General features: G+C 37.1%; 1 protein-coding gene across 4 annotated transcripts in view; it reads left to right on the top strand.

The window, feature by feature from the left end:
- Nucleotides 1-19,097, top strand: part of SH3TC2 (SH3 domain and tetratricopeptide repeats 2) — a 50,243-nt gene extending 31,146 nt beyond the window's left edge. For 3 of the 4 annotated variants that reach the window (XM_014065008.2, XM_014065009.2, XM_014065007.2), the window contains 9 exons: nucleotides 4,103-4,239; nucleotides 5,319-5,360; nucleotides 5,459-7,171; nucleotides 7,275-7,455; nucleotides 9,701-9,851; nucleotides 10,786-10,908; nucleotides 12,199-12,349; nucleotides 13,942-14,138; nucleotides 15,931-19,097. In XM_014065008.2, the coding sequence (XP_013920483.2) occupies nucleotides 4,103-4,239; nucleotides 5,319-5,360; nucleotides 5,459-7,171; nucleotides 7,275-7,455; nucleotides 9,701-9,851; nucleotides 10,786-10,908; nucleotides 12,199-12,349; nucleotides 13,942-14,138; nucleotides 15,931-16,122 (2,887 nt within the window). In that variant the 3' untranslated portion in view covers nucleotides 16,123-19,097. The remainder of the gene's footprint in view (nucleotides 1-4,102; nucleotides 4,240-5,318; nucleotides 5,361-5,458; nucleotides 7,172-7,274; nucleotides 7,456-9,700; nucleotides 9,852-10,785; nucleotides 10,909-12,198; nucleotides 12,350-13,941; nucleotides 14,139-15,930) is intronic. The other variant, XR_015695972.1, reaches the window with a different exon arrangement.
- The last annotated feature ends 361 nt before the right edge of the window (nucleotides 19,098-19,458 follow it).

The following is a 19,458-nucleotide window of genomic DNA, read 5'->3' as shown; positions in this document are numbered from 1 at the left end:
CAGGTGGCTAGATTATCTTCAGATATTATCCAAATATTGTTTTACAAATAAATATAGCTAAGCGAACATGTGCTAAGCCAGAATTAACAATGCATAAATCCAACAGAATCTTTATTTTAGGAATCTTCAAGTAATAGATTTTTAAAAACACATCTAATATGCAAAAAGTGTGCCATTTAATTGCAATAGCCTCTGCATGACTTACACAAACTGATAAACCTGAAGATTTACCAGGAAAAACTGACAAAGCAATGTTGTACGTTAGAATAATTTAAGAATGGAAACCAACTCTTAGCGAATAATTAATAGCACTTAGCCTTATATACTGCTCCATAGTGCTTTAGAGCCCCCTCTAAGCAGTTTACAGAGTCAACATATTGCTCTCGGCAATCTGGATCCTCATTTTACTGACCTTGAAGTATAGAAGGCTGAATCAACCTTGAGCTGCTCAGAATCGAAATGCTTCCTACAATGAAGTTCGTTCCATTAATTTTAGGTAGTTTGTCTTTTGCCCAAAGGTTTATAACTTTTTAATAGCTTTGAAATATGTTTTTTCCCCCCAGAACATTGGTATAGACTTCTTTTGGCAGAGCTTTCCACAGAGCTCTGACGGAGGTAAATAGCTACTGGCCAGGCCAAGATAGGTCAAGGAGTAATTTGGATACTTGGATACAAGATGCAGAATATGGAAATCATTGCATGGAGACTGAAGGAAGTCTTTTGTCGAATGGTAGTTCCTGATAGGTAGGCAGAAAAAAGCAAAAGAAGCTAGCAAACTTATCTCAGGGAACTTTCAAGAGATGAGACAACTATAATACAATATTTTTAGAAAAATGAGTGGGGTTTTATTCAGTGGAGTTTATTTCCAGGATGTTGCCTGAGCATATATGACATCCCTTTTGAAAACATCTTTTTTGATTGTTATGTAAAATTCTAAATCGAATTTAATTTGACCAGAATGGGACACAGAATAAAACTGGCAAGCAAAAGAGTAGTGCAGGAAATGTATTTTAATGGTACAGAGGTCAACTATTAATGGTTTATTAATAGTTCAATACCTCAAAGCATTTTATTTAACAATAAATAGAAAACTAGTTTTCCGTTGCTTTCTTTAAGACTCCTTTTAATTTATTTGTTTACTTTCCAGTCTAGATTATAACCACGGTACTTCTTAGTTGAGCCAGGACTAGAAACTGAAAGACCATGAGATATAGTCCTCCCTTAGACATGAAGCCATCTAGTCAACCTTGGGCCAATCATTCTCTCACAGCTTTAGGAAGGTGGCAAAGGCAAACCAGTTCCAAAAAAAAAAATCTTACCAAGAAAACGGCAGGGATTAGTCCAGTCAGTCACCAGGAGTCAACAATGACAGCAAGGCAAGAATAAAAGAAATAAAACAAAATCTTCTTGGTTTTCTCTAATTCAAATTCTAAGTCTGTTGTACTTGATTTTCCAAGATCATTTTCAGTTGATTATGTGCCCATTAAATAGTTACCCTTCCCCCTCTTCTGTAAAATTTCAAATATAGTTCTTTGTCCAATCAATGGAAAACAAGCAGATGGGGGAAGAGATGGGATGCTTTTATCTAAAGTAACAGGACTCATAAACAATTCAGAATGCAAAACAATAATGATGCTGAGCTAAAGGATGCTCTTCCTCAGTTATTATGCATCAGTGTTAAAAAAATTTATATAAATGCAATTACGTTATTTGCCGTTTTGGCTCAGTTTTACCTGAATGGAGAGGATATGTCTTTCATGTGACTGTTGTAGAATTCTTGGTACTTTACCTCTAGGAAGGACACACCAAGAGTCTTAAGAGATATTTGTTAGTAGAATTTGGCCACAAGAACCCTCGTTGTTATGGTATAGGTTTCTCAGATTACACCCTTTCATTTAATAAACTGTCTCTGCTTCCACTTTTGCCCTAACTTATGCAGAGCACCAGGATAGTGTGAGAGACTGCTCCTCTGCAGTCTCTCCTCTCCTCCTCTCTTCTCTCCCTATGACTTTGAAATTACTTTTAAAACAGATTAGATTAAAATATAGGAAATGTAGATATTAACTACCATCAAGATAGACTTGCAATAGACCAGAGTCATGCTTCATGCTAAGGCCAGGTTCTTTAACACAATTATTGAGTAGATATTATGATTTGATTTCCTATTACTTCCACTGGAGTTGGACAGCTAATATAAACAAATAAACAAATAATACTTATGTGTGGCATCAGTGCCATAGACAATGGAGAATGCATTTCTACCAAGTGCAAATTTATGTTTGAGTTAATGTCTTGTCTGTAAAAACGTTGTAGTTATGTGAAATTGTGGTGGCCACAAGATGTCAGTATTGTCACTTTGCTAATGTTCTGAAAGGAATCTTGCTTTGTGTTATACTTCTTTTGTCAGTTTTTATGGATTGTAAATGCCCAGATTTATATATCTTCCAATGAGATTTACTTCCAGATAAGCGGCCCTTGAATTGCGTGCTAAATGATTGAAAGTAGAAACTTATATTTTACATAAATTATCTAGGTAAACCTGTTAACAATATTTGAAAAAATGCTATGTATATATTATTCCTTTAATAGCAAAGAAATTTTAACATTTATGTATAAAACTAAATATGACAGGTTTTCTTTAAAAAAATTAAATCTGGGAAGATAATTTTGGATTTGATGAATGCCATTGGAGCTTTTTGTGCCTTTACATTCATTTTAATGTATCATCCAAAAGGAAAATAGTTCTTAGGTCTGATAAAACTCGTCTATTTAGTTGTACTCTCTTTAGATTGTTTTCATGCTGCAATAGTACACAAAGGGAGAATGAACAAACAAGACATGATTGTACAAAGGCTACTACTCAGGACTTGGGTCATATATATCATAATATATAAACTGTGTCATGCTTGCCACCTCCAAACACTTGTGTGTTGGTAGAATTGTATGAAAATTGGCACCTATTATATCAGTAGTATCAGTCCTCAATTATTCAGTCCTTTTGCTTGAAGATATGGAGAATTCACCAATCAGTATTCCATAAAAGATCCTTTTTATTAGTTTATTGTTTGTATTCTCCTGGTATATACATATACATACAATATACATTAATATAATATAAGAAATCAGTTCAATTCCTGTTGTTATTGCAGAAATCTGAAAAAACTAAAACAATTGTAAAAAACGCTAAAATATGTTAACATTTTAGGTTCTGTAGTTTTAAAAATATGAGAAAATCTCTGAAAAAGTGACACAACAACAAAGACCTTTGAATAAAAAATAAATGTATTCAAATCCATCATCTATGTTAACAATATGTTTTCTAATCAATACTTTCAGCTGTATAAATGGCATTCGGAACAGCTAAGTTGAATAATAGATACAATACCTGTCTCTCTCCCTGTATATTTCCAATATATTTTTCCTTTGATCGCTTTTGTTAAAACTTCATTGCAAGCATCACTACCAGAGAAGGTTTTGAATGACTTTAATGTGTGTGTGTGTTTGAATCCATCCTACACATAACTATTAAGTGATGCCTCCTTGCCATAGAAAAAAAGAAAAGGACCTTGAACTACAGAAGACATAGCTGAGATGTTTTCAGGAGCCTTTTTAAAAATATAACTCAGAATGTCAATCAGATACCTCCACATTTTCCACATTATTTCCCACACCCATTTATTTTTCCCCCCAGCAATGACCCTGTGGGGTTGGTTTCATCATTAAATGGTGCAAGACCGTCCCTTAGTTTTGGGAATGTCTGTGCTTGAATTTTTCTAATCTAATACTAGAGTGCAAGATCTGGACTTTTCTTTCTGCATTTTACAGCAGGAAAAAGGTAAGTGGTGAGATTGGTTCTCCAAGTTTATGGGTTGGTTCCCGAATGTTTCATTACTAGGCTAGGTAATATCTTCAGCAGAGTCTAGGGGATGTCAGGGTTGAAACGTTCGGAAACCAACCCCAAGCTTGGAGAACGAATCTCCACCCTCATCCTCCACCCGAGCTACAGATATTCATCACCATTGCAAAAGTTAAGTGGGCTCTGGCAACATAAAAGATATTAAGCACTGACTGACCATTCTCTGCCTTTTCATTCCCAACGCAGGAGAAAGAGCCCAGTGTTTTTTAGTGAAGAAGAAATTTCTGCCTTCTTCCAGGCTCCGTGTAATGGCAATGAAGTACATTACAGTAATCTTCTTAATGAATGGGCACAGACAGACATCACCTCTGTATATAGACTGGGTATGTCTCCATATCTCTGGATATTGTCTCTTTCTAATGTTTCTTTCTTGTTCCCAAATTTTCTGCTTCTCCTTATCTTTATACTATTCATCTTCTGAAAGAATATTATCTTCGAAAATACTCAGGAGACTTTGATGTCATCTTGATGATCTCTATGTGCTTTAATTCTTAGTAGACATAAAAGCAGGAGGATGAAATGTAATAAGGAAGATATAACCAAGGTCATCAGCCTTGTCTACATATCACACTAAATTCTCCTTCTCCAGGTGTGATTATCAGGTACATGGGCATACAGCATATGCCCATGATGTACCTGATAACACCACCTTGCTCATCAGGTTTTATGCCCCACACCCTACTCAATTTTATTTAGCACCTGCTAATCTGTATTTACAGTTACATAGACATACTTCATTTTCTTCTGCTTTGCTTTATTGTGTTTTGCACATACTGCCTTTTTGAATTCAGATTGAAGGTTTGCAGCTATCCTGCATTAGCCAAATATGCTGGCACCATTTTTTCCAATAGCATTTGCTCACTTCATTGTCTTTGCCTCATATTTTAGTAATTCTCATAATATTACAAACTTTTTCATCCTCATTAATCACTTCAGCAATAATTTTTTTTTAAAATAAGGCATGTACATTTTTAGACCTAATGCTATTGCACACTATTGAACGTAACTTATATATTATGCAATGGGAAAGCGAAGTAATTGTGTGATTTATTTTATTGCAATATTCACTTTAGTGATGTGATCTGGAACTGAACTTGCGGTATCTCCAAAGTGATACTTTAATGAAGTTTCCAATATAGAAAATGAACAGATTGATCTAATTCAGAAATTACAGTATACTCTCCCTTCATTGTAGTATAGTCATATAGCTTTATAATCTTTACACTCATTGTATTCCTTCCTTGTAGCATATCACCCAAGCTAAGATTGGGCTTCATTTTTTGTGTGTATGCTTTGAATGAAACAACTTAAGTTTTTTGTTATGATGCCAAGTTTGAAGTTTGACCTTTGACTTTGTAGTGGGTTCCATTGCATATGTCTCTCATTTTTCTTGATTACACAGATGGCTTTGAACCTATTGTGATGTACCCACAAAGACCATCAGGTGAGTATGGTGGAAATGGGAAATGGGATGGGTTTTCTCCCCTGAAATATATCACCATAAAGGTAATCATATACTTCTGCTTTATTGATCGTTTTCAGATGCTGCTGTACATGGACATAAGAATGGTTGGATGTTTGAAAATTGGGGGAAGCAATCTTACAACAGTTTATGTACTCATACTGATTCTGAGAAGTCAACTCCAGTGGCTGAATCCTCACCTTCCACGCTTGAACACTTACTTCTGCCAGAGCCAGATGACCTTGATGACCCCAAGTTCTTTATTGATCTAAATGCTGGGCATATGGAAGACTGTGATGTGTTTGATCCTATATTGACTTTCCTCAATCAAGATAGCTATGTGCCACATTTCCAAAGTCTGTATGACCTCTCTTTTTCCTTCCTCAGTTCTACCTTCTATGGTTTCACCAGTGAAGAGGAGTTAGTTGTATATCTGGAAACATCCAGGAACTGGGCTAAGAGGGGCCACCTTGGTTGGGCTCACATTCGGATATGCTATCTTTTGGGCCGCCTCTGTGTCAGGAAGGCCAAGTTCTCCCAAGCGCGAGTCTACTTCGAGGAAGCCATGAATGCTATGGACAAGGGGTTCGAAGATCTACCTCTACTTACATCATTGCATGCCAACCTTGCTGCCATTTATTTAAAGCAAAAGATGAAGCAAAAGTTCTTGCCTATGATTGGGAAAGGCATGACACTTCTGGCCTGCTTGTCTGGACACTGCTTCAGTTCTGAGACTGAACTAGAGGTTGTGATGTACATCCTGAGAGAAGCCATTACTGTAGGCAATACAACAATGGAGATTAGGTCCTGCTTCCTCATTGTCAGACTCTTCTTGCAGCTGGGTAAATATGATGAGGTTCTTCCTTTTGCAGAACGCTTGCAGTTTCTGAATGCACAGCTCACCAGCCAGGTTACCAGTGTGTATCCTTTAGATACAATGCCTTTTCTCGCCTATCTGTATGAAAAAAAGTATGTGCCCCATGTAGCTTTGGCAGCTGCCAGGATGTACTCCCCTAGCAATATAAAAAGTGGCTTCACACCCATTTGGAGAGCTGGATTCATCCTTGCAAACACCTCTAAGCTCTTGAAAGCCCAAGAGAAAAGCCACAACAGCATCTCAGCGCTGGCTTGCTTCTATCTGCATTGCGGGTTGTCCTTCTCCCACGAAGCTGGGACTGTATCAACTGAAAAGGCCTTGTGTGCACTTTTATCCAAATTGTACCTCAAATACGGCATGCTAGAAAAGGCTGTGCATTACTCCAAGCAAGCTGTTGCCCTGGGTAAAGTGATGGGTGAAGAAGAAGCATTTGAAGCATCCCTTTCTTTGGGGTGGCTGTTTACTTTGAACAATCAGCCAGACAAGACCTCAGAGATCATGCAATACCTCCTGTGTTCCCTGCGGCAGACGGACAGTGTCACACAAGATGGGGTGGTTCACAATCTTTTAGCCATTGCCCTTAAAAGAGAGGGGCAGGTGCAAAAGGCAGCAGAGAACTACTTCTGGGCCTTGAAGAAAGCCCAGGAAAATGGAAATCAGCGGAACCAAGCCATTGCCTTAGCCAACTTTGGTTGCCTAATCACATCTTTGGGGGCTTACTATTTAGGAGAATACTATTTTCTCCAAGCCATTCAGTTGTATTTTGAACTCCAGGATGGTGATGATACACAAATGGAACTGGTGCACATTTTGTTATGGTTGGCTCAGTCCAAGCTAGAGAGATGTAAGGCAGAAGAAGGCATCATCTTTTACGAGATGGCCTTGGCCATTGCCTTGAAGACTCAAAATGTGATAAGTGAGTACTTCCTTGCCTTGGGGAAGTTGTTCAACTTACGTTTGTTATTTATTTGGCAATTTTTTTTAAAAAAAAATCTCTTATCTTATCTGATGCTGTGTAGGTCAACTTCATGTCACTGAGTCCCTCTGCCATTTCTATAGTAAAGTGCATCCTGATACCAGAACCTGCATTCTATACCATGAGCATCAAGTTCTCCTACTTCGGCAACTTCAGGACAGAGAAAAAGAAGGACACCTTCTACAGGACCTCAGCCAACTCTACCAAAGTTTACATACACCCAGGTGAGTCAGCACTCAGGTTCCCGGTTAAATGTTGAAATAATGACTAGGACTCAAAGTGTTGCAATATTTTGAACAGTGTTTTGGTTACATTGGATTTTGTCATTAAGCAATTCCCTTTTATTGTTTTAAGTGAAAAACAATAATATTTAAAGCATGAATATTCTAGAATATTGATGTCTTTATGCCCAAGTCCCACTGTTTATAATCCATTGAACACTAGATCATCACTAGAATCTTTTCAAAAAGATGCATTCGTTTTTAATCTATCCTCTGCCATTGATTTTAATGTCAGATGCTTTGAACACTTTGGAAAGAAGGGGGGGGGAATCTTAAAACAATAAATAATAGTAATTTGATATTATTAGTTTATATGTATTATTTAGTAACAATGAACTATTCCCCCGTGTTTAGTTGTCTTGGTCTGAGAAAATCGGCATAGATTAATATTTGTGACAGTTTGAAACAGAGCACATTTTCTCTTGGTATGACAGAAATCACTTCATCAGTCATATAATATGTTCACTTGCCAGATAAATACAGATGACAGAGACATTTGGAATATAAGGAAAGAGCCAAAAAGAAAGCATGTATACAGATTTTCTTGTCCTTAAAAAAAGATATAGAAACAATTCTGCATTCAGATGCAGAATGTCAATATATTTACTGTAAATTCCATTCAGAACTCCTTTGTTAACAAATATAGTTATATTAATATGCCTTGTTACAAATGACTAAAAGAAAGACACTGGACTTACATACAATAACCAGGATCCAAAGAGGAGTGAGTGCACAGGAGAAAATCTGTATCTTTCACCAGAAATTTCAAGCTAGGTTTGTCATAATGGTTCACTTGCTTTAAGTTCCCACCTTTTCTTTTGTTATTTCTTTTAATAAATAATTTGTTTGAAACATTTAAAGAACAGAATAAATAGCTACATAAGAAAAAAGGCAGAAAAAGATATGGGGAATAAATAAATATGAGCAAAGAAAGATAGTTATAAAATTTAAAATGCATTGATATTTCATTAATTTGTTAATTAAATATATAGACCTATATATTTATAGGTCTATATATTTACCTTAAGAAAAAAGTTAAAATCTCTATAAGATTTTAAATCTCTATAAGATTCTGAGATCAATACTGATAACATTGTTATTTGTCATTGTTCTAAAAATAAATGCACATAATTATATAAAAGAAAGAAAAGGGAAAAAGAGAAAGAATTTAACATATAAAAAGGAAAATAATGCAATAAAAACCAATATTAAGTTTTAATCTCTCTCCCATTGTTTCTGACTAGCAATTGTATCAATGGACTTTATTACATGTCAAATGATATCATATCATATATGATATTCATATCATATTAGGAGAAATTATTAGCAGCTTGTGATATAGTGATTGTTCTTTTGTTATTTATTTAGTCAGTCTGTCTATCTTTTCATCTGTAGTGAACTTTAAAGAATCTCAGAGCCAGCTAATGTTCTATTGAAATTTTCCTTCCTTCCTTCCTTCCTTCTTTCCTTCCTTCCTTCCTTCCTTCCTTCCTTCCTTCCTTCCTTCCTTCCTTTCTTCTTTCCTTCCTCCTTTCTCCTTCCTTCCTTCCTTCCTTCCTTCCTTCCCTCCCTCCCTCCCACCTCTCCCTCCCTCTCTCCCTCCCTTCCTCCTCGCTCCCTCTTTCAAAACCTCAAATTTAGACCCTGGTGATCCACATTTATTTGGGCTATTTGGAAGCTGGGGTAAATTTATTCCATTTCAAATGACAGAAAAACGATAACATAATGTACCAATGAACAGATATCCCACAGCCTGCAAGATGAGGGCAACACATCTCAGGAGTGTGATGTTCATATTTCACATGTGTCATTTGTAGTGAACAGGTCATGCATCATCCTGAAACTCCTTCTATAGTGTGTCTCCAACATGACGGTTAGGGGAAACATGTACCACATAGTGTGATACCATTTGGTCATGAAACTTTAGTGGCAGTCCAGTTGTCCTTCCATTAAGAGTGATATCTTTAGAACAAGGGCTTATTTAAGAACCTGTTTAAAGGTCCATCTGCTGAAAAGAATTTCTCCATTGGATTTAAAACCAAAGGAAAGAATTCATGAAGGTCACACGATACAGTTGTATCTTGTAAGGGATGTTTTATAGAGTGGATTAAAATGGGGCAGTTTGTTTTGACTATGCATGAGTTTTGCTAATTTCTTTGTAATAAAGAAATATATGTAAATCCAACAGGTCTTTGAAACAGGCATTGGACTGTACCAAGCAGAGCCTCAGAATATTTATTGACCTGGAGGAAATTGTTAAAACAGCTCAGGCCTGGTTACAGGCTGGTAGGCTCTATTATCAAATGCAAGAGAACGAACTTGTGGAAATGTATTTACAGGTACATAAAAAAAGTTATTTTCTAAATTGATATCCTCCTGGCATGGGACTTGGTTTTTTTTTTTTTTTAGTAGTTGTCACTTTTTACCGAACCACTTTGTAAAAGATTATTGCAAAAATATGATTTCAATCATTGGATAACACAGATCACTTATCAATCTTTATAAAATGTTAGTTTTCATGTGTCTGGCACATGAGGATACTGAGTCTAACAATACAAGGCAGCACCAACCATGGCAGTAAATTTCCCTCTAGCTAAGATAGATGATGATAGATAGATAGATAGATAGATAGATAGATAGATAGATAGATAGATAGATAGATAGATAGATGACTTTCACAGACTTCTGCATTGCACATATGCATGTTTTGTCCTCAAAGCTTTATGCAAAATGCATGATTACATATTGCACACTTATCTTAATATTAGATCATATTAAATATTGATGTTTAATATTGAGTTATCTCATATTTAATAATGAAAATCTATGACTTTCATTTGTGGGTGTAAAATTTAGATTTATAAGCAACATTTGGATGTGTAGTGTGTGGTGATTTCAGAGATTTGGTAGTAAAAAGTAAGAGGGGGTTGAGTACAAGGACATTAGAGTGATGAATATCAGACTATCGAAAAAAAAGGAGAACTGAATGTTAAGAAGTAAAATAAGAGGGTGTATATTACTGAGCAATGAAAATCTCTCTGCATGGAGAGATTTTTGAATTTTTTGCACCTAATTTCCATTTTTTTCCTTTGGAGTTATGATGTCTCTGCCATTGAATTTTATTTTAAAAAATGTCATGCATTTTGTTATGCATAAGAGCGTTAAAATGTATGCAGCTAAATTGAAGTGCCTTGAGTTGTATTGAGCAAAATGTCACCCTTTTTCTATGATGCTATAGCCTCAGCTGTTAACCTCACTGGTTCCTCTTTTCAGGCATCCATAGAGACAGCACTGAAACCCAAAGAGCTGCACCTGGCCATGGGATTATATGAAGAGGCAGGAGATGTCTTCTTCAATGGAATCAGGAACAGGCATCAGGCGGTGGAATATTACAGGGTATCAACTACAAGATATATTTGTATTGACATTTCTAGAGGTTGCCACTAGTGGGTGTTTCTAACATTGATGGAAAGAAACTGTGCAGAAGTAGGAAAGTGAAAAATGAGATGTATATCAGAGAGATATCATGGGGCTGTTGGAGGGGGGGAGAACCACCAATCTACTCCAGTGATTCCTTCTGTGCCTACTTGCTAATATTGCCAGCTGAAAATAAACATACTGGAATCTAGGAGTATAATTAGGCATGGCAGTGAAGGTGAGAGAGGATTGATTGTGTTGTGGCTGTTAATTGTGGAAGTAAGATCATGGTGCGGAATTTTCTTGTTGTTGCTCTTTGTGTATGTATCATCTTTTTTTTTTAATCCATGCCTTCATGATACAACATAAGGCTTGACTGGAAACGGTCACTGGTTCAATCCCTGATACCTTCCAGTAATACTGGAAAAACATTTTTTTAAAAAAAGAAACCTGGATTGCTGCTGCTGCTGATTGCTAGAGTAAAAATGCAGTCCAGTGCAACTGTGGCATTGGATAGCTTGATGGTTGTGCTTGCAAGAAATGTCCCTTCCATCTGAACTGAGGAATTCTAAAAAACTTTACTTAAATATCTTTAGCAACAAAGTAAGCAAGAGTTCTCTTTCTTTGTATGTGTCTGTGTGTGTGTGTGCTTTCCCTCTTTTTAGTAACAAAACTTTACTTTCTCTTTTTAAGTGTTCATAGCATTAATGAAGTTGTTCCCTTTTTAAAAAAGAAAAGAAAAAAGAACATGTATAGCCCTATCACGTTTAAAAAAAACAAAAAACATGCCCACTTCCTGAAAGTCTATAGTGGTCTGATTGATCCAACAGTAGCCTTTTCTTTCATATTAAACAATGTGTGCAAACTGTGTTAAATTTATAATGACATAATACTTTTGTTGAATTAAATAAATTTAAGTCTGTTTCTAGGCAAAAGCCAAACGGGCAGCCATCCAGTTGCCCAAAACAAGGAAACAAAAAGCCAAATGATCTCAGGTTCATCTAAAGTTCAAGAGAAGGTTAAATGAGAACCTAGGAAAGTTACGCTTGGGCTTCTTATTTGTAAACCTGAAAACAGAGAGATATGTTCATTTCGGTTAATGAAAGAAAATGATGCTATGGAAAATGATGATCAAAGAGACTGAATGAATGGTCAGGTCTTCTTTGATTTGTGTGACCTCTCTGAGGGACTCTTAGTGGGCTACAGGGAGAGGATGGCTAGTAGAAAGTTATGAAACCCCCATGACAAATTGTTTCATCTTTTCACCAGGGAGGAGCTATACCTTTGGCCAGGAAATTGAGAGACACACAAACGGAGTTGAGAGTGTTCAACAAGCTAGCTGAACTCCAAATCGGGCTCCACAATTATGAAAATGCTTTGGAATTTGCTACCCTGGCAGTCAGACTCAGTGTGGATGTAGGTAGGAAGGAATCAAGGTTTATAATGCAAGAATATTCAACTCATTTTCTGAAAATTGTCAATGATTTGTGAGCAGAAAAATAACCAGCATACATCTCTTAGAAGATGGTCTCACCCAAGCCAATTTAAAATGTGGAAATACTGGGATTTAATTTGGCATCACCTAAGTCAATTTAAAATACTCAAGTTAGCCTCAGTAAATGTTTTTAAAGGCACAAAATCTGATTACAAAGGTAAGTAGACATTTATTATACTTGACTTCATTTGGAATCAGAGAAATGGTTCTTCATGGATTTTATGAATCCACAACCACTAGGAAAAAATTACCAGATAAATTTATCCTTCTTTCTGATATCCCAGTCAGAGATTACTCAATCGGCAGTATACAAAACATAGCTTCTTTTTGGATACAGTATTTACCGGTAGTTGACAATGATATTACAAGCAACAGCCTAGAAATTCTTAACTGAAAGCAAATGGAATGTGTTTCTATCAAATAGATTATTTCACGTATCCTTGTCATTTTTGCCATCTTCATTTTGTTGTGTAACTGCTCAACATGGGACAACATAATTTTTTTAAAAAAAATATGAGTAGAATATTTCTTCATGAGTTTTTGAAGATGGCACGTCCAATTTCATCGCAGTGAAATTTAATAGTCTACATTATCATGTTTCAATCAAGGAATCTTTCCTTCATTTTTTTTCATTTCCTCTGTGAATGATTGTGTCAAGATTGCAGCAATGGACTGTTTAATGCCTACCATATGAAATTGGCATTTCTTCCCTATCATTTAGTTTTTTTATAACATTAGGAATGTGCATAAATAACAATTGTTTGCATTGATGGTTATGGTTGTTACTGTAAAACTTTTCAGCATGAAGTATTTGCACTGTACATTAACTTCTGGGGGAATGTTTTTCTCAAGTGGGAAAAAAGACACTGGAAACATGGAGACTGTTTGGAAAGATGGTTTAATGGTGGACCAGATCACATGGCTTGAACTCCTGAACAGAAAAAAGGACCAAGATGCTGAGAGTTCCTGAGTTTTATACCCTCTGTTGGGCCCCACCTCTCTGTTTCCTGTTCCTAAGAAATGTATCCCATTGTCTATCAGACTCCCAGGAGGCGGGGGTCTTAGCTAACTTTGTAGGCTTTGTCTGGGTCCCAGGCTTATTTGAGTGCTAGCTGATGTAATCTTCCCAGGTGCCATGTGGTGAGATGGGCAGAGAGCTAATTCTACCTTTGTTATGTAGAACAGAATGGCTCAGGCCTTAATGGCCCATTGACAAAGATGGAGGGATGATTTTCGCCTCCCTTTTAAGGCGAAATATTCAGCCCTTCCTAAAATATTTCATTTTATAGGAGAGAGGTGGATGCTAATGTCCTACAGGAACAAAAAGGGAACATGTTGCAGTCTTCAAAACTCCTGGAAACAATTCCTGGGAATTAGGCAGGAAACAATTGAAATGTTGCTGCTCGGAGAACATGGTCTTTTGGTGCTGTAGGAGGAAAGGGAGAGTTGTAAATGCTCCAGCTTTTACAATCACCCCAGAGTTCATTTATGCCATTTTGACACTTTTCTTCTTTCAGGAGATCATTTGCAAGAATTGGTTGCCTTTCATCGGCTGGCAACTGTGTATTACCTTCTGCAAATGTATGAGATGGCTGAAGACTGCTACCTGAGAACGCTCTCTTTGCATTCACCAGAATTGCAAGGGGTTCAAGAAGCCATATATTACTCCAGGGTTTACTACCGGCTAGGAGATCTCACTCTCCACAAATTAAAGGTGAAAGATAGCATCTGTAATGTAATAACAACCTGTTGCATTTTAGCAAAGATGCTCTAGTGTGATTTACTTTGCACTTAAAAATGAAGGCATTCAGAATCTGGTGAAAATATTGAATGAGTGCATTTTTTTTCATTGCTGCAATGTCAGCAGCTTTTCCGTTTTCTGGTCTTCCAAGTCATTTTTGTTCAGTTAATATTTTTTTCAGTTTACAAAAGGGATATGCTATTTATTTCAGGCTAATGTCCAGACTCTGGCCTTTGCATGATAAATCATTCAAAGGGATCTGTTTCAAAGCTAGGATAAAAGCTAAATTTTACTTTATTCCATTTCAGTTAAATTGAGCCGCTATGATCCTTTCTCATACATTCAATAATTCTTCATCTTCTTTCAAATTAAAATAGATGTTCGGTTGCACTTTGGAGTATAGCAACCAGAGCCAAAATGTAACTATCGCCAAGAAATTACTAAATGTCAGTAAAAGCCTAGAACTCTCTGAAATCTTTCTCCTGACCTTTATTATTCATCAGAGGTTTTTCAGTCCAGATCTGATACGCTCTAATTTGGAAAGGTTTCTGGAAGCTTCACACGCTGCTTGGGAGAACTTCACATGGCTTGGGATGCAGACTGTCAACTGATTTTATAATATTCCATGCTGTTGTCTTCTACTTTTGATGCTCTCCTTTTTTTTATGTTCTGCAGTTGCCATTCCCTTTCTTGCTTCAGATACGATATTCAGTAGCACTACCCTGCCCCTTCAGGAGCTCTCCACATGTCCCTTCATACATATTATATTATTATATTATTTCATACTTATTAGTTGAGAGACCGCCTGCTGCCAATTACCTCCCATAGACCCGTTAGATCGCACAGGGTCGGCCTCCTCCGGGTTCCGTCTACCAGCCAATGCCATCTGGCTACCACCCGGGGGAGGGCCTTCTGTGTAGCAGCTCCAACCCTTTGGAATGAACTCCCCGCGGAGATTCAGACCCTCACCTCTCTCCAGGCCTTCCGGAAAGCCGTCAAAACCTGGCTGTGCCGGCAGGCCTGGGGTTGATGAGTTCCCTCCCCTCTCGACATGTATGGCTATATGACTCTTGTGTATTTTAATTACATGTATTGTGTTTGTATCCCCTTTTCCCCTTTTGAGTTGTTCGCCACCCTGAGTCCCTCCCGGAGAAGGGCGGCCTACAAATCAACTAAATCTTAAATCTTGTACTTAATATGTATGAAATTAATGAATTATTATCCCAAGCAATCAAATCTACATTCATTTGCTCTGTATACATGGTAAGCTGGGAGTGTTCTGCCTAATTATAATCATTGCCATCATTCTGCCTTATTATAATCCAAACTGGGGAAAAAGGTTGATGTATAGGGTTATGCTAGTTTCAAGGTTTCTCTGTTGGGAGTCAGGTGGGGCTTCATAATATAGAGTTGGAAAAGCCAATTCAGGTTCCAATCTGTAGCAATAGCACTTAGACTTATATACCGCTTTACAGTGCTTTATACCCCTCTCTAAGCGGTTTATAGAATCAAGCCTATTGCCCCCAACAACCTGGGTCCTCATTTTACCAACCTTGGAAAGATGGAAGGCTGAGTCAACCTTGAGCCTGGTGAGATTCAAACTGCCAAATTGCAGTCAGCTGGCATTCAGCAGAAGTAAGGCTCCTGTAATGACTGTTGAAAGGTTCTTCTAAATTTCCTAGGCAATTTCATCCCTACCATGCTTTCAGCCTTGACTGGAAGCCTTCCAGTGCTTCACTTTTTCTCTCTTTCCATTTATTCTCAGGATGAGCAAGATGCAGCCAGTTACTTCTTCTTGGCCTTGGCTGCTACCACTGAATTTGATGACCACAATTGGCAAGGCAAGATCCAAGCCAGGCTGGCTCAAATATTTACTAATTCCCAAACAAATAAGAGCCCAAGAGGGTGGACAACATATCGGGCCCGATGGTTAAGTGAAGGAAGACATGATGTATGATCCATCTGTTATGGAATTCACAGCTCATGAAGAAAGGACATCATTGTCCCTCTGCCAAGAAAAGAAGAGAATCATCATCTGGTGCTTCTAGTCCCTTGTGTTTCTGAATGAATAGAAATCTTGTGGGCTGTTGTAAATGGATATATATTGGCCATCAGCTCACGTGTTCTGACTGAAAAAGCAAGCTCATATTTTTATTTTATTTTCTCAACAACATGTAAAGAAGACTCATTCACATACATGGGCCTTATTTAAGAGATTAGAGGGTGCAAAAGAATCAGTTGAAGCACGATTGAGAGACAGTTTGGTGTAGTGGGCATCAGGTTAGAAACTGGTTGACTGTGAGTTCTACTCCCACCAAAGAAAGTTGGGTGACCTTGGGACAGCCACTTTCACACAATAGCCAATCACTTCTGAAATACCTCACCAAGAAAACAGCAGAATTTTCCAGGCACTATCTGAGAATCAATATGACTGAGCGGGAGGGGGAAAAGAGCAAGATAATGACTGCACAACATAGGAGCTGAAAAGGTATGTGTGTGTGCAGATTGTCTGTGATAAGAAATAAATGGGGCTGATCCTTGGAGAGGATATTCAACCTGCATCCATTCATCCTCAGTGCCAAAAGGCAAAGTCATTTACAAGATAGACATCAACGGAAAGCCTCTGACAGCCTGAACAAAAGAGAAAAAGTGCGAAAAAAAACGCTCTTGCAGCAAATGTGATTCTTTGTTCCTGTGTTATCACATCAGCATCGGTTATCTGTGCTTAAACCAGAAAGGGGGAAGAATCTACCCAGCCACAGCTCCTCTCAAAAAGTTAAGCAAAGCTAGATCTATGTTTCAATGGAAAACATTATGAAATCCCAGAGCTATAAACTGGCTATGGAGTTTAAAAAAAAAGCATCACAACAAATTGCTTCTATATTATTGGCAAGAAAATAATGCAAGAACATGCATAAAGTCACCAAGTGCCAAGTATAACTCAAATACTTATCAGTATTTATATTTATTTTGGTTTCTCATTAATATCTGCCTCATGCATCAAATAAACTAAATTAAGATCCCAAAAGTATCCTTTGGAAAGGATGGAACCCAGAATACCATATCCTAAGAATGATTAAATGAGCTCTTCAGAGGTATCTCCTTCCTTCTTAATGATTTGCACTGATCCTGAAGAAGAAAAGAAAATGGTTCCTGTATATCTAGAGAAGGAAAGACATGCATGGAAGCCTCTTGGGAAAGCAAAGACACCTCCATACTCAGCCAGATGTATTGGGCTTCCATACTGCTGGAGGGTAGCTACAAAACTTTCGAATTCTTTGTCTCAGTCAGATACCCTCAGGAAGAGCATGCTTACTACCCCACCATAGCTTTATCTGACATGTAGCTCATTGGATTACCTTGAATCATTTGCTCTCTGCCCAGCCTACCTCACAGGGTTATGAAGGTTTGTTAACAAGCTACATATGAGATGATCTCTATGCATGATGACTTGATTTGATCTCTTTAGAAGAAAGTTAGGAAATAAAGACACATTTCTTTTTGCCTGTAAACTATTGACTGTCCTCATAGCCAAGAATCAAACATTTGTTTTCAAGGTTCTTTTTTTTTCAGAATAGAAATGTGCTTTTTTAAAACAAAAAAAAGGAAGTTTGACATTCTTAGGAGGCTTAATGATGTGCTAGCTTTGAGGTGCTACAGAGGTACAGACCATCTTGTAGCCCCACCAAGTATATTTGGTTCAAATGAAAACTCAAAGCCAATTGTCCAGAGTTTCTGCATGTGGAAATATTCTGATATGACCAGGGCTGAAAGTGGGAAGCTGAACTGAGATAGGCTCATTTTTGATGCTGTGTAATTGAATTGCGCTTCCTTTAAAGTCAGGGTATAAATATTTTAGGGGCCAAAGACTGTATCTGTCTTCTGAATAGCATGCCAGAAGTGAGATCCATAAAGGGAGTGTGACCAGCATTACATCTGGGTTAATTAAATTTAAAATTAAACAAATCAGATACAACAGTAGGATAACTCCCCAATTCCTATATTTTTCCCTTGAAAATTATTAACAGAATTGGAGCAATTCTGGGGCTCAGAAGCCTTGGAGAGCAGCAGATTGTTTCAATCAAATCATTTTGCTTCATGAAACAATCTTTGAAACATCTTGCCTTGCCTCTTAAGATTTTGTTTTTGAAATATAATACAGACACAAATTCACCTTATTCTGTTTTTTACAAGAACATTCTAGAGGAGCTTGTCCATCCATTTCCATTCTGTGATGAATCGGATATCTCGACAATTTAGAGCAGACCTGATTCCCCATGCAATAAATAATGGTTATGTCAGATTGTGTTTTGAATATTAAGGAAGAAACACAAACCAGGTGCAAGCTTTGTCTCTCTTCCTCTGTCTACTGATGAGACCCCTGGGGGACTTTCCCTGACCTGCTTTGTGTCTGAATGTTGAGTTTTGCACAAAGGTATGAATCAAAGTAATGAAAGATAGGTCACACCAAAACTGGAGAAGTATTCACGAAATTAACATTGTGTGTGAAATCTTCTCGCTTATACTAGCAGCCATTCTGAAGTAGGATAATTATAAATTTTTCAATTCTCTGCCAAGCACTGCTAACAGCCATTCACAATGACTTCAGAACAAATGTTGCAGCACCAAATAAGTAGTAAATACGACAGGTTCAAAATTAGACTACATGTTATTTATGCAGATGGCTCGAGGCAATTTTCTTTTATTACCTTTCATGAAAAATGCCTCCAATAGAAAATCTGGATTTGTCTGAAAGTCCCACTTAGTATCTTCTAGACACGAGCTAATGATCTGATTCTGTATGAGAGCTACCTATGTTTATATATGGATCCTGGGTGTTATCACTGATTAAACAGATTTTAGCATTTGCTTTTTAATTGTACCATAGCTCAGCTCACCGTTAGAGGGCAATAAAGGCAGTATTTTCAATTCCTTTATACTTTTCAGTCCTTATTAAGAACAAGAATCTGTTAAGAAATTGATAAAGGCTTCTAGGCAGTCTGAACTTTTCAGACTTATCTGTGGCTGGAAATGTTGAGAAACATGACATTTTTTCTGGACATTTCTCTACATCCTATACAAATCAAATTTCCTAATGTTATGCACAGAAGCCGAGATTTGTTATCTTACACTCATTTTTTAAAAAAAAAGTCTACTGCAATAACAAGAACTTGCTTCTCATTAAAAAAAATAATTCTTTATTGTTTAAGGGGAAATTTAAAAACAATCCATGTTAGATTGACAAACTTAAATGATGTCATGGCATAGTATGACTTAAACCAGAATATATTAC

Source organism: Thamnophis sirtalis, unplaced genomic scaffold, assembly GCF_051295495.1.
Source record: "Thamnophis sirtalis isolate CommonGarterSnake01/CBP01778 unplaced genomic scaffold, rThaSir2_p1.2 scaffold_3, whole genome shotgun sequence".
NCBI lineage: Eukaryota > Metazoa > Chordata > Lepidosauria > Squamata > Natricidae > Thamnophis > Thamnophis sirtalis.
Note: the sequence above shows the minus strand (reverse complement) of the source record. Positions and strands in the feature narration are given on the sequence as shown.